This window comes from Rhamphochromis longiceps, linkage group LG8, assembly GCF_057381845.1.
Source record: "Rhamphochromis longiceps isolate RC_006_pf linkage group LG8, R_longiceps_female_GT1.1, whole genome shotgun sequence".
Lineage (NCBI taxonomy): Eukaryota > Metazoa > Chordata > Actinopteri > Cichliformes > Cichlidae > Rhamphochromis > Rhamphochromis longiceps.
The window spans coordinates 17,475,319-17,491,100 of NC_140564.1; the positions used below are offsets into that span (position 1 = coordinate 17,475,319).

General features: G+C 41.4%; 2 protein-coding genes across 2 annotated transcripts; both read right to left on the reverse strand.

Annotated features, from left to right (window-relative positions):
- Positions 1 to 3,825: 3,825 nt before the first annotated feature.
- LOC146663413 (uncharacterized) lies at positions 3,826 to 5,993 on the reverse strand. The gene has a single exon (XM_085416171.1). The coding sequence runs from the start codon at positions 5,132 to 5,134 to the stop codon at positions 4,460 to 4,462; it is 675 nt and encodes a 224-aa protein (XP_085272297.1). The 5' UTR covers positions 5,135 to 5,993; the 3' UTR covers positions 3,826 to 4,459.
- A 6,113-nt stretch (positions 5,994 to 12,106) lies between these two features.
- LOC146663414 (uncharacterized) lies at positions 12,107 to 14,573 on the reverse strand. Its single transcript, XM_085416170.1, has one exon. The coding sequence runs from the start codon at positions 13,521 to 13,523 to the stop codon at positions 12,741 to 12,743; it is 783 nt and encodes a 260-aa protein (XP_085272296.1). The 5' UTR covers positions 13,524 to 14,573; the 3' UTR covers positions 12,107 to 12,740.
- Positions 14,574 to 15,782: the final 1,209 nt, after the last annotated feature.

Consider the following 15,782-nt stretch of genomic DNA (forward strand, 5'->3'; position numbering starts at 1 on the left):
GGTGGAGCGAAGAGAAACGACGGAAAAACCCGACAGTTGTCGAAGTTAATTCTAAACTGAAAGAAGCCTAATCAGACACAAAGAGTATTAATTTCTGATGAAGCTGTCACAGGCTTTACTCATTCTAAATGAATATTGTCAGTTCTACGAAAATGTTTAGCCGAGATAACCTTGCAAAACCGAAAGTGCCTTGAACTGTGTGACATTTGCATGTTTACTGTTGTCTGTTGTCATTTCGCAAACATTTCATATTTTAAAAAGCTTTTTAAATTGATCAGTGAGGTGGCTTTCATTGGTTTTAAAGGTAGCCTATTATGCTATTTTCAACCTACACATTAATATTCTTCGATCCTACAAGTTGCATTGCATGATTCAACACACAAAATAGTCTATTAGGTTTTATCTATATTCTTCTTAATGCAGCCCATCAGCTCATCCAGCGTCTTTTGGCTGGCAAGGACTACCTGCAAGTGTGCTAATTTGAAGCTCTGTTAATGTTTAACGAGCATCAACCATTATAACAATAAACACAATTACACCTTTGCATTTTTGGATAATGTCCCATTTTATAGTAGTTTTGCCTCTGCACACGACCATAGTGGATTTTAGATCAAACAATGAAGACTTTAATTCAAGGGGTTTAACAAATTTGTTTGTTCTGCCATCTCCAGTGGACAGATTAGAGTTTGCTGCTAATAGAACCAGTTCACTAGTGTTTATTGATGATGTGACTGTACAGGGCTATGCTCTCAGCTCGTATTCAGCCAAATGCTGCAAAACTGCTCGGCCAGCAGTTGACAGTGCAAATGGATAGCACCCCAAAGCAAACTGCAAATGCAAAGAGTTTCTCAAGGCAAAGAAATGGAATATTCTTCAACTGGCCGATCAGTCACATGATCTCAACCAGGGGCGATTTTAGCCCATTTTCGGGAGGTGCTTCAGCTGTTTGTGTGACACACTACTAAAAATATGAAAAGCATACAGTACTTGGTTGAGACGTAACACTTTAGCAACAATATGATAGATAACCTCTCCCCCTCCCAAAATGGTTTGTTCCAGCTCGCCTCTCCGCTGCTCTGGCTCTGGCGCCCTTTCTGCCAGCGCGATGGTGTCTGAGATGCAGCAGACCTTCTGTTGACTGCAGCTTGAATCATTTTGATGCATTTTTTGGTTTATGTATACTTCTGCACTAAGTTATGCAATAGGCCAATGTTGAAATTTGGCATAGTAAATGGTGCAGTTTTTTGTGCAGTCTGTGCATTTGTTTAATGGTTTGAGGCCGTGTGCCGATTTGTACAGTGGACAGTTGTATGTGGAATAAAAGTAGCAAATAGTACAGAGGTGTATCTCATGTGTATACTGTTGCACGTCATCTGTGTCCTCATGTTTAGCCTGCCGCGGCCGTTGGTTGGAGGAGCCGCAGTAGTTTGGAAAGGAAGGAAGCAGTAAGGTCAGTTTCCATTCTGGGTTTTCAGCATTAATAAAGAAACCTGCAACAAGGTGAGTAATGTTTGAGGTCCAAAAGAAATCAACACAGAGAAATTTTTACAGTGCTTTTCTACTCTACCTGAACATTCAAAGCGCTCTATACAGGTTGCCTCATTCACACCTGTTCATAGAAGCCCTTTTTCTGTGCTTTCTACCTAACATTCACACACATTCATACTCTGATGAATGCATCAGAGAGTGACTTGGGGTTAATGTCTTGCCCAAGGACAGTTAGCATGCAGTCTGGAGCAGCCAGGGATCGACCCAAAAACCATCTGATTAGTAGATGACCTGCTCCACCTCCTGAGCCACAGCCACCCCTTTCAGAGGTAAAGAATGATTTAGAAAGTAAGTACAGTAATTTTTTGAGGTGATTTGATTTTTTAAAAAATAATTTTTGCTTCTAATTACATAATTAAGGTGTAATTACATCTTCCAACAAATTGATACATAAACGTATCATTTATCTACTAAAAATACATAGGAGCTGGCGTCATGTTGTGGAAGCTGCCATCTTGCCCCACCATCATACACTGGCTGAGATGGGCATCGCTGCGCCGCCTTTTCATGTTTTATGTAAGTGGATTTATACATTACTTTGAATTTAAAGATGTCAAATAGCTCTTTCACACTACATATGACTATTTCACATTTGTACATGTATATTTTGGTGATCTCTTTCTCAGTATGTTTTTCTTCTTATGGAAATAAGCTAATTTTAAACCAGTTAATGTTAGGCTCCAGTGTCCTAAGAAATCACACCTTTCCCCTGATAAACAAATTGATTGGATTCTCTCATTGTGTGGGAATTGATTATCAATTACAACTTCAATGAGCCACTTCAAAGAAAGTTTCACCCGCGTGGGCAGCAACAGAAAGTCCAGATGTGGAAACAGAAGGTTTCCACATTAAAATATCGATATTTGAATCATTTTGGGGTAAATTGTAGTTTTTCATTAACAGGAACACAGTGGAAAGAAACTATCATTCAGATTGTCTACATTGGAAAGAACTACTCCCTCTTCCGCCTTTTATAGTCATGTGTGAAATACGGCTGTATAAATGTGTGGCAGCCTGTGGCGTGCGCACTCACAACAATGGCTGAGCGTAACTGGAGTCATGTGCGCACGTATTTTACATCCACAAACAGCCCAGACGTGGTTTGCGATACATGTGGCAAGAAAGTGAGGTGTTGTGGCAACACCACTAACCTTGTCAAACACCTCAAAGTAAATCATATCACAGAATATGACGAGCTTATGTTGAGGCAAACTGAAGAGGAGGAGAAGGACGGGTGCTGCTAGGGTGAGACAGACGTCTCTCAGGGAGTCCTTTAGTGCTGCAGGCAGGCAAGGTGTTCACATAGTGCACAACTTCAGGTTTTTGATTTCTATATGATGAATTCTGCATTATTAAGTGATAAGAACAAGTAATCTGATGTCCTGTAATGATTATGACGCTATAATTTGAGATACAATAAAAGAGTAAAGTTTTTGTACAAAGTATCGGAGCAGTATCGTCGATACCACCCTGAATTTTACGTGGTATGGGATCGGAAAGGAAATCAGTGGTATCACACATCACTAGTGATCAAATGTCAGGCCAAGCTGGAACTGATTCCTGTCTTCTGTAACTTCTACAACACTGTCCAATAGAGACACATGAATGAACTGCAGCGTCATTAAAAACACTGATGATCTTTATTTAAAAATGTAATACATTTACATCTGAATAAACTTTTAGGCATTACGCTGACGGAGGGATGGATGGACCATGAATGCTTTCTCATCCTTCTTGTCATGCACCATGGAAGTGTCTGAGGGGCTTTTCCACTTGGAATGGGGATACTGTGTCCACACTTCAGAGGTGGAGTTTCCAGCATCTCACCTGGGCCTCATCTGCAAACAATCAGCAGGAGGGCTTCTTAAACCAGCGCTGCCTGCTACTCCTCGCCAGTTTGTTCTGCCATCTCCAGTGGTAACTAGGCTTCCCCTCTGCTCCAGTTCTGGCGTGCTCCTTCCCTGTGTTTAACCTTGTTTTCCCTGTGTTTAGGTCTCCTCTGCCAACATACTCATCCTACCCTCAAACTCCCTTACCCGTCCAGCAACTTCTTCTCCCTCTGTTGCAGAATTCCCGTTGGATTGTTCCCATCAGGAGCCAGGTGTTCAGTCTCTCGATAGCTTTTCCTCTGGTTCCTGCTGTCTGCTGACACTCCTAGCTCGAGCCACGTTCTCCATTCCCTCTCTAAAGTCTCATAAATAGTTTAACCATGTGCATTGAATCTGCATTTGGGTCTAAGCTTTCTATGCAGGGAAGAAATCATCACAGTGACATCTATTTAATTTTCAATTCAATTTTATTTAAAGAGCGCCAAATGACAGCAACAGTCACCTGAAGGCGCTTTATATTGTAAGATATACTTACAAAGAAAACCCCAACAATCATATGACCCCCTATGAGCAAGCACTTTGGCGACAGTGGGAAGGAAAAACTCCCTTTTAACAGGAAGAAACCTCCAGCAGAACCAGGCTCAGGGAGGGGCGGCCATCTGCTGCGACCGGTTGGGGAGGGGCAAGGAAAATAGTATAAAGACATGGAACAGAGACAGAGGTTAATAACAAGTACCATTCAGTGCAGAGGTCTATTAAACATAGTGGGTGAAGAAGAAACACCCAGTGCATCATGGGAATCCCCCGGCAGCCTAATGCTGGGCATACACTGTGCGATTTTTGGCCCATTTTGAGCCGATTTTTCAGTCGTGCGATCGTTTTGGGGATCGTCCCGAGTTTGGCCTTGATCAAACTTCTCACCCCTGCGAGTCAATCCTACAGTTTGATCAGGAGCCGAATAACGCGACTGAAAAATCGCAGCACAGTGTATGCCCAGCTTATTGCAGCATAGAGGATTCAGGATCACCTGAGTAGGCCATCAGATTACTGAAAGGATACTGAAAAAACCCGTCGAAGTAGTCTTAGTCTTCATTGCTGCTGGTCGACTCAATTGAACACCTCTGAAGTTTGCACACAGGCAAGTATTCCTCTTCTTGCTCAAAATCCTCTCGGGAACGCTTCCTCGAGCCTCCAGTTTCGTGTTCAAGCTCTTCGTGCGCATCTTCAAATACTTCAGAGTCATCATCGCTCCATCTCATTCTTTTGTTTGCTCCTAAATCTTCTTCATCCCTCTCTCTAGACCTCTTCCTGGAAACACCTGGCTGAGGGTCCTCTTCTGGGATGTACTGGCGAACATCCATGCGGCCTTCAAATGCCTCCTCATTTTCAATGCCACCAACATCGTCATCGTCATCGTTGCCGTCGCCGTCATCGGCGTCATCGTTGTCGTCATCGTCGTTGTCGTTGTCGTCATCGTCGTCGTCGTCATCGTCGTTGTCGTTGTCGTCGTCGTCGTCGTCATCGTCGTCGTCGTCATCGTCGTCATCGTCGTCATCGTCATCGTCTTCGTCCCCGTAAAGGTAATTGTCATATTGTGCCAGTACTGAAGCTATTAGCTCATCTAGATAGCAACAATATTCATGGAGAGCGAGATACAGATCGTTCAGGAAGCCATTAGCAGGTTCCTGATCTCCATTTGCCAACATTTGTGGGTTAACCTGTTGGCCTGCAAGATCATTAAATCTTTTAATTAACATCCATAACTATCTGCTGAAAATCTGTTTTTCATCAATTTCAAGACTGAGTACATGTGCTTACCGTTTTGGTTATTTTGTGGTCCGTCTCCACTTGCACTCATTTTGACTACAAGGAACACAAAACAACAATGATCACTAAACCTCAACCCAGAATGTTCAGAGAATTTGCTTTTTTTGTGATGACTTTAGGCTGCGTCCAAACGTACACGGCTATGTTTGAAAACGGACAATTTTCCTTTTTCGTTTAAAAAAAAAAAAAAATCCAGTCCACATGTGCAGTTTTGAAAAAATATCTCCTTCCACATCTAAACACTAAAAACAAAGTGAAACGCTGTCAAGAACACGCCAAATCTTAACCGTGTAGAAATGTTGGCCAATCAGAAGTCTAGAAGCCTGGGTGGGAAAACCTCATAAAACCTTACGTACTTCTGAGAAGTTTTTGTCTTTTTCTGGAAAAGCAGCTAATTTTGTGTTACTTTCACGTGCCTTCATCGTTTCAAATGTTAATAACTAAAGACAGACTCACAACTTTGGAATGGACTAAATGCATACAGCATACATAAATGTCATTTTTTAAAATTACATTTCTTCCAAACCGACGTCAGGATTTGGGTTGGGAGAGCGTCTGTGTTGAATGTAGAATCCACGTCTGATGTAAGCGTGTAAAAACTGCAGATACTAAGATTAACAGACACAGTATGTTGTCTACATCTGCCATTGTAGAAATTGATCTCACGTAAACAATAACGTGGCCACAGCGTGACTTCAACAGCGGCGCACACTTTTGACATTGCCTGAGTAAATGTCCGTTTTCCTCGTCCACACCTAAACACAAAAACGTCCTTTTTAAAAATCTCACCTTTCAGTGACTCAATCTGCTGTTTAGGTGTGGACGAAAGGCCCAAATGCAGAGACAAAGCTGCGCTTTCAAAAATAGCCGTGTACATGTGCACGTAGGCTCAGTTTCTCAGAAATTCTAATAGTTTGTTTGAGAACAAAACTTACGTCTTCTCTATTTTCCTAAATGAACAAAATAATCTGAGAAATAATCGTGTTAAAAAGAGCTTCTGTCACTCTAAGATATGATTAAGAACATTTTCTAATTTATGTATCATTTGTCAAATATTACATCAGCTGACAAATAGTTAAGTCTTCATTTGTTTTCCTGAATAATAGATCCACATCATCCTCTCTATGATGGAAAATATAGTCTAGTCTTGCACAATGTAAAGTACATAAATACTGTCCTGGCAAGCAGGGAAATCAGGCTTTATATATTTAAGTAAATGATCTTGAGTTTATAAACTGAAATTTGAGCTTACTTTAGTTCTTGGTAGATTACACAGCAGTTAATCCTCAGGGAAACGTCCAAATGTCACTAAATAGTGGTCTGCTTTCATTCGGTTGCAGTGTCTCTTCAGTTTTGTGTTCATATGCTGATGTTTTCATTCAAACATGCTTAAATGCTGTGATGTCACTTTAGCAGCAAAGACTGCGGAATGTGCAGAGATTCTTTTGACATCAAGTTGTTTGCTCAGATTTTGATATCTTTTAAATGGAGACAAAACAAAACGCTATGGCAACAAAACAACAAGCTGTTTCCAGTGCTTAATATTTAACATGTCTTTGTTATAAATTTTATTTGTACAAATCTGTGATGTTGATGTGCACAACGTGGGATTTAGACCTCGGAGGGTTAATCAACAAATCACGAAAAATTAGGTTTAAATTTCTGTTCATGACGGTGCAGATTTCTGACATTTTGTGTACTTGAAGCATTTAACAATTTGATTGTTTTCTAATAAAAACTGTGTGAAACTCAAGTTAGAACTGTGTTTGTAAATGAACCGTCCCATGTTGTGTAGCTTTCTGGATTTTATACTTATTGGGCTACATATTAATTTACTATACAGGCTATACAGTAGATAAAATCTAAACTCACATGTTTTATGTAACTAAAGTGTTTAATCATGTGGGCTACAGACAGTAATCAAGTTATGGACTATATTGATATGAAAAACATGCATACTTAGTGCATTTGAATCATTTTAACCATATGTAACCACCTGCATGTCATGGTCCTGGGACTTCTACCTGGTTTTTTGTGTGTCTTGTATTGTTGTTGTTTGATGTCAGCTTTAGGGTCCCTCGGTTGTTCTGTTAAGATGTTGCTTATTTGATTTCCCCTCGTGACTTTACCCCCTGTGTGCCCCCTCTGTGTATCTGCCAGCCCCCATGCCTCGTTTCTCCTCCTTGTGTTTTATTCCATGTTTTCCCAGCCCGCTATGTCTGTGTTCTCTTCCAATCTGGTCTGCGTCTCTGTGTGCTTCCTGTTTTACTTTGATAGTCTCCCGTCAGTGTTGTGTTACTCCTGCCGTGTCTCGTTATGATTATCAGTGTCGCCTGTGTTCCCCGTGTGCTCCCACTTCCCTCGTTAACCCTCTGTGTATTTGTGTCCACGTCTCCTACATTACCTACATAATAGAGCTATAATAAATGTTTGTTTGGGGTTTTTTTAAGTACAGAAATCAGCTGCTAAAATAATTGTTTTGACTTTTTGGGAATGCTTTACGGTCTGTTCTGTAGGAACGCTGAATTAATATATTGACTGTCTGGCCCCTTCTGGCTATTTAATAGTTGCTGAAGGAGATTTTGTTCATCCCCAGCTAATCTCATCCATATTTATATAAAATCTAGCATACTCCACACCACACAAAGTCAGAAGCCAGTTAAAATCTGTATGTGGTACCTGAGGCGGTGCTGCACTGACCAGTTGTTTCTGGCTATTTGCTGGTTCAGCCTGCCTATCACTGCAACTCTTGGCTCTTATTGGTCAGGCTGGTGTGTGTGTGTGTGTGTGTGTGTGTGTGTGTGTGTGTGTGTGTGTGTGTGTGTGTGTGTGTGTGTGTGTGTGTGTATTGTAAAGACTTGATTCCCACAGTCCAAGTCAGGGTTTTAAAATGCGTTGCTGTCTCCATCCAGCATCAAAGCTGCATTGAAATTTCCTTCAATGAAATTTTGGCTCAAAGAAAAACAGTGTTGTTACTGTCAATCTCCAGTTAAAATAAAAGTGTAATTAAACCAAACGAAAGTAATGTACTAATGCTGGTCAAGACATTACCTGTAGCTGAGTGACATTTCCTCCAATTTCTGTTGGTGTCTGCAGTTTCCACTGGGGCTTAGTGTCTACTGCTACCCGACTGCACCACCATCCTCCACATTGCTATGCGTCCATTGGTGGTGCCAGCTGCTAGGATTTCTGAGTGTTGCAGAATTTTTAAAAAAGCATCGAGTTTTGTTTTTTTTAACCTATGCATTTGGAAACATTCAGGAATATGGTGATGGGAAAGAAAAAGGTGGTTTCCATGAAGTCTCCCTCTCGCATCCACCTTCCATACTGCCAAAGCTCCAGACTGTCAATAACAATAATAACAGTAATAGTTAACAGTTAATTTGCCTAGCACTTTCAAAACAGTTACAAAGTGTGTTAAAGAACACAATAAAATCTTAGTTAAAAACACAAAAGAAAAGTTCAAAGAGTTAAAACACGAAACGGTTTGTTTTCTTTTTGCATTGAGCCAGGCTGCACGGACAGCTAAGAGTGTCTGATGTGCAGAATGCAGGCAGTGACTTGGTTCATAAAAAGTGACCAAATCTGTAACAAGGCTTGTACCCATGTATCGTATACCCAAAAGGTTGTGAGGAGGAGAATGATGATTTATTTCTTTGAATTTGTTATAAGTCTGGCAGCTGAGATTTAAATGAGCTGGAGGTGAAAGATGGACTTCTGGCTGAGATCCCAGTAGAAGGAATTACAATTATTCAAACACAATGAGATAAAAGGATTTAATGGGTGTGATAAATGTGGTTGCACTCACCTGTTCACGGCACCTGATGTTAATGAGCAGAAAGGTAGGGTGAGCATGAGGCGAAACCTTCTATTGACTGCAGCTTGAGCGCAGCTTGAATCATTTTGATGCATCTTTTGGTTTATGTATACTTCTGCACTAAGTTATGCAATAGGCCAATGTTGAAATTTGGCATAGTAAATGGTGCAGTTATTTGTGCAGTCTGTGCATTTGTTTAATGGTTTGAGGCCGTGTGCCGATTTGTACAGTGGACAGTTGTATGTGGAATAAAAGTAGCAAATAGTACAGAGGTGTATCTCATGGGGCGATCGTGGCTCAAGAGTTGGGCGTTCGCCTTGTAATCGGAAGGTTGCCGGTTCGAGCCCCGGCTTGGACAGTCTCGGTCGTTGTGTCCTTGGGCAAGACACTTCACCCGTTGCCGCCTGGTGGTGGTCAGAGGGCCCGGTGGTGCCAGTGTCCGGCAGCCTCGCCTCTGTCAGTGCGCCCCAGGGTGGCTGTGGCTACATTGTAGCTTGCCATCACCAGTGTGTGAATGTGTGTGTGAATGGGTGGATGACAGGTTGTGTAAAGCGCTTTGGGGTCCTTAGGGACTAGAAAAGCGCTATACAAATACAGGCCATTTACCATTTACTGTTGCACGTCATCTGTGTCCTCATGTTTAGCCTGCCGCGGCCGTTGGTTGGAGGAGCCGCAATAGTTTGGAAAGGAAGGAAGCAGTAAGGTCAGTTTCCATTCTGGGTTTTCAGCATTAATAAAGAAACCTGCAACAAGGTGAGTAATGTTTGAGGTCCAAAAGAAATCAACACAGAGAAATTTTTACAGTGCTTTTCTACTCTACCTGAACATTCAAAGCGCTCTATACAGGTTGCCTCATTCACACCTGTTCATAGAAGCCCTTTTTCTGTGCTTTCTACCTAACATTCACACACATTCATACTCTGATGAATGCATCAGAGGGTGACTTGGGGTTAATGTCTTGCCCAAGGACAGTTAGCATGCAGTCTGGAGCAGCCAGGGATCGACCCAAAAACCATCTGATTAGTAGATGACCTGCTCCACCTCCTGAGCCACAGCCACCCCTTTCAGAGGTAAAGAATGATTTAGAAAGTAAGTACAGTAATTTTTTGAGGTGATTTGATTAAAAAAAAAAATCATTTTTGCTTCTAATTACATAATTAAGGTGTAATTACATCTTCCAACAAATTGATACATAAACGTATCATTTATCTACTAAAAATACATAGGAGCTGGCGTCATGTTGTGGAAGCTGCCATCTTGCCCCACCATCATACACTGGCTGAGATGGGCATCGCTGCGCCGCCTTTTCATGTTTTATGTAAGTGGATTTATACATTACTTTGAATTTAAAGATGTCAAATAGCTCTTTCACACTACATATGACTATTTCACATTTGTACATGTATATTTTGGTGATCTCTTTCTCAGTATGTTTTTCTTCTTATGGAAATAAGCTAATTTTAAACCAGTTAATGTTAGGCTCCAGTGTCCTAAGAAATCACACCTTTCCCCTGATAAACAAATTGATTGGATTCTCACATTGTGTGGGAATTGATTATCAATTACAACTTCAATGAGCCACTTCAAAGAAAGTTTCACCCGCGTGGGCAGCAACAGAAAGTCCAGATGTGGAAACAGAAGGTTTCCACATTAAAATATCGATATTTGAATCATTTTGGGTGAAATTGTAGTTTTTCATTAACAGGAACACAGTGGAAAGAAACTATCATTCAGATTGTCTACATTGGAAAGAACTACTCCCTCTTCCGCCTTTTATAGTCATGTGTGAAATACGGCTGTATAAATGTGTGGCAGCCTGTGGCGTGCGCACTCACAACAATGGCTGAGCGTAACTGGAGTCATGTGCGCACGTATTTTACATCCACAAACAGCCCAGACGTGGTTTGCGATACATGTGGCAAGAAAGTGAGGTGTTGTGGCAACACCACTAACCTTGTCAAACACCTCAAAGTAAATCATATCACAGAATATGACGAGCTTATGTTGAGGCAAACTGAAGAGGAGGAGAAGGACGGGTGCTGCTAGGGTGAGACAGACGTCTCTCAGGGAGTCCTTTAGTGCTGCAGGCAGGCAAGGTGTTCACATAGTGCACAACTTCAGGTTTTTGATTTCTATATGATGAATTCTGCATTATTAAGTGATAAGAACAAGTAATCTGATGTCCTGTAATGATTATGACGCTATAATTTGAGATACAATAAAAGAGTAAAGTTTTTGTACAAAGTATCGGAGCAGTATCGTCGATACCACCCTGAATTTTACTTGGTATGGGATCGGAAAGGAAATCAGTGGTATCACACATCACTAGTGATCAAATGTCAGGCCAAGCTGGAACTGATTCCTGTCTTCTGTAACTTCTACAACACTGTCCAATAGAGACACATGAATGAACTGCAGCGTCATTAAAAACACTGATGATCTTTATTTAAAAATGTAATACATTTACATCTGAATAAACTTTTAGGCATTACGCTGACGGAGGGATGGATGGACCATGAATGCTTTCTCATCCTTCTTGTCATGCACCATGGAAGTGTCTGAGGGGCTTTTCCACTTGGAATGGGGATACTGTGTCCACACTTCAGAGGTGGAGTTTCCAGCATCTCACCTGGGCCTCATCTGCAAACAATCAGCAGGAGGGCTTCTTAAACCAGCGCTGCCTGCTACTCCTCGCCAGTTTGTTCTGCCATCTCCAGTGGTAACTAGGCTTCCCCTCTGCTCCAGTTCTGGCGTGCTCCTTCCCTGTGTTTAACCTTGTTTTCCCTGTGTTTAGGTCTCCTCTGCCAACATACTCATCCTACCCTCAAACTCCCTTACCCGTCCAGCAACTTCTTCTCCCTCTGTTGCAGAATTCCCGTTGGATTGTTCCCATCAGGAGCCAGGTGTTCAGTCTCTCGATAGCTTTTCCTCTGGTTCCTGCTGTCTGCTGACACTCCTAGCTCGAGCCACGTTCTCCATTCCCTCTCTTTAAACAAAGTCTTATAAATAGTTTAACCATGTGCATTGAATCTGCATTTGGGTCTAAGCTTTCTATGCAGGGAAGAAATCATCACAGTGACATCTATTTAATTTTCAATTCAATTTTATTTAAAGAGCGCCAAATGACAGCAACAGTCACCTGAAGGCGCTTTATATTGTAAGATATACTTACAAAGAAAACCCCAACAATCATATGACCCCCTATGAGCAAGCACTTTGGCGACAGTGGGAAGGAAAAACTCCCTTTTAACAGGAAGAAACCTCCAGCAGAACCAGGCTCAGGGAGGGGCGGCCATCTGCTGCGACCGGTTGGGGAGGGGCAAGGAAAATAGTATAAAGACATGGAACAGAGACAGAGGTTAATAACAAGTACCATTCAGTGCAGAGGTCTATTAAACATAGTGGGTGAAGAAGAAACACCCAGTGCATCATGGGAATCCCCCGGCAGCCTAATGCTGGGCATACACTGTGCGATTTTTGGCCCATTTTGAGCCGATTTTTCAGTCGTGCGATCGTTTTGGGGATCGTCCCGAGTTTGGCCTTGATCAAACTTCTCACCCCTGCGAGTCAATCCTACAGTTTGATCAGGAGCCGAATAACGCGACTGAAAAATCGCAGCACAGTGTATGCCCAGCTTATTGCAGCATAGAGGATTCAGGATCACCTGAGTAGGCCATCAGATTACTGAAAGGATACTGAAAAAACCCGTCGAAGTAGTCTTAGTCTTCATTGCTGCTGGTCGACTCAATTGAACACCTCTGAAGTTTGCACACAGGCAAGTATTCCTCTTCTTGCTCAAAATCCTCTCGGGAACGCTTCCTCGAGCCTCCAGTTTCGTGTTCAAGCTCTTCGTGCGCATCTTCAAATACTTCAGAGTCATCATCGCTCCATCTCATTCTTTTGTTTGCTCCTAAATCTTCTTCATCCCTCTCTCTAGACCTCTTCCTGGAAACACCTGGCTGAGGGTCCTCTTCTGGGATGTACTGGCGAACATCCATGCGGCCTTCAAATGCCTCCTCATTTTCAATGCCACCAACATTGAAAATGATCACAACCACAGCATCCCCGTGCTGTTCATCGTTGTCACCATTGGCATTATTGTCCCTCACATGAATATTTTGAACATCGTCGTCGTCGTCATCGTCATCGTCATCGTTGCCGTCGCCGTCGCCGCCGTCATTGTCGTCATCGTTGTCGTCATCGTCGTTGTCGTTGTCGTCATCGTCGTCGTCGTCATCGTCGTTGTCGTTGTCGTCGTCGTCGTCGTCATCGTCGTCGTCGTCATCGTCGTCATCGTCATCGTCATCGTCTTCGTCCCCGTAAAGGTAATTGTCATATTGTGCCAGTACTGAAGCTATTAGCTCATCTAGATAGCAACAATAATCACGGAGAGCGAGATACAGATCGTTCAGGAAGCCATTAGCAGGTTCCTGATCTCCATTTGCCAACATTTGTGGGTTAACCTGTTGGCCTGCAAGATCATTAAATCTTTTAATTAACATCCATAACTATCTGCTGAAAATCTGTTTTTCATCAATTTCAAGACTGAGTACATGTGCTTACCGTTTTGGTTATTTTGTGGTCCGTCTCCACTTGCACTCATTTTGACTACAAGGAACACAAAACAACAATGATCACTAAACCTCAACCCAGAATGTTCAGAGAATTTGCTTTTTTTGTGATGACTTTAGGCTGCGTCCAAACGTACACGGCTATGTTTGAAAACGGACAATTTTCCTTTTTCGTTTAAAAAAAAATAAAAATCCAGTCCACATGTGCAGTTTTGAAAAAATATCTCCTTCCACATCTAAACACTAAAAACAAAGTGAAACGCTGTCAAGAACACGCCAAATCTTAACCGTGTAGAAATGTTGGCCAATCAGAAGTCTAGAAGCCTGGGTGGGAAAACCTCATAAAACCTTACGTACTTCTGAGAAGTTTTTGTCTTTTTCTGGAAAAGCAGCTAATTTTGTGTTACTTTCACGTGCCTTCATCGTTTCAAATGTTAATAACTAAAGACAGACTCACAACTTTGGAATGGACTAAATGCATACAGCATACATAAATGTCATTTTTTAAAATTACATTTCTTCCAAACCGACGTCAGGATTTGGGTTGGGAGAGCGTCTGTGTTGAATGTAGAATCCACGTCTGATGTAAGCGTGTAAAAACTGCAGATACTAAGATTAACAGACACAGTATGTTGTCTACATCTGCCATTGTAGAAATTGATCTCACGTAAACAATAACGTGGCCACAGCGTGACTTCAACAGCGGCGCACACTTTTGACATTGCCTGAGTAAATGTCCGTTTTCCTCGTCCACACCTGAACACAAAAACGTCCTTTTTAAAAATCTCACCTTTCAGTGACTCAATCTGCTGTTTAGGTGTGGACGAAAGGCCCAAATGCAGAGACAAAGCTGCGCTTTCAAAAATAGCCGTGTACATGTGCACGTAGGCTCAGTTTCTCAGAAATTCTAATAGTTTGTTTGAGAACAAAACTTACGTCTTCTCTATTTTCCTAAATGAACAAAATAATCTGAGAAATAATCGTGTTAAAAAGAGCTTCTGTCACTCTAAGATATGATTAAGAACATTTTCTAATTTATGTATCATTTGTCAAATATTACATCAGCTGACAAATAGTTAAGTCTTCATTTGTTTTCCTGAATAATAGATCCACATCATCCTCTCTATGATGGAAAATATAGTCTAGTCTTGCACAATGTAAAGTACATAAATACTGTCCTGGCAAGCAGGGAAATCAGGCTTTATATATTTAAGTAAATGATCTTGAGTTTATAAACTGAAATTTGAGCTTACTTTAGTTCTTGGTAGATTACACAGCAGTTAATCCTCAGGGAAACGTCCAAATGTCACTAAATAGTGGTCTGCTTTCATTCGGTTGCAGTGTCTCTTCCGTTTTGTGTTCATATGCTGATGTTTTCATTCAAACATGCTTAAATGCTGTGATGTCACTTTAGCAGCAAAGACTGCGGAATGTGCAGAGATTCTTTTGACATCAAGTTGTTTGCTCAGATTTTGATATCTTTTAAATGGAGACAAAACAAAACGCTATGGCAACAAAACAACAAGCTGTTTCCAGTGCTTAATATTTAACATGTCTTTGTTATAAATTTGATTTGTACAAATCTGTGATGTTGATGTGCACAACGTGGGATTTAGACCTCGGAGGGTTAATCAACAAATCACGAAAAATTAGGTTTAAATTTCTGTTCATGACGGTGCAGATTTCTGACATTTTGTGTACTTGAAGCATTTAACAATTTGATTGTTTTCTAATAAAAACTGTGTGAAACTCAAGTTAGAACTGTGTTTGTAAATGAACCGCCCCATGTTGTGTAGCTTTCTGGATTTTATACTTATTGGGCTACATATTAATTTACTATACAGGCTATACAGTAGATAAAATCTAAACTCACATGTTTTATGTAACTAAAGTGTTTAATCATGTGGGCTACAGACAGTAATCAAGTTATGGACTATATTGATATGAAAAACATGCATACTTAGTGCATTTGAATCATTTTAACCATATGTAACCACCTGCATGTCATGGTCCTGGGACTTCTACCTGGTTTTTTGTGTGTCTTGTATTGTTGTTGTTTGATGTCAGCTTTAGGGTCCCTCGGTTGTTCTGTTAAGATGTTGCTTATTTGATTTCCCCTCGTGACTTTACCCCCTGTGTGCCCCCTCTGTGTATCTGCCAGCCCCCATGCCTCGTTTCTCCTCCTTGTGT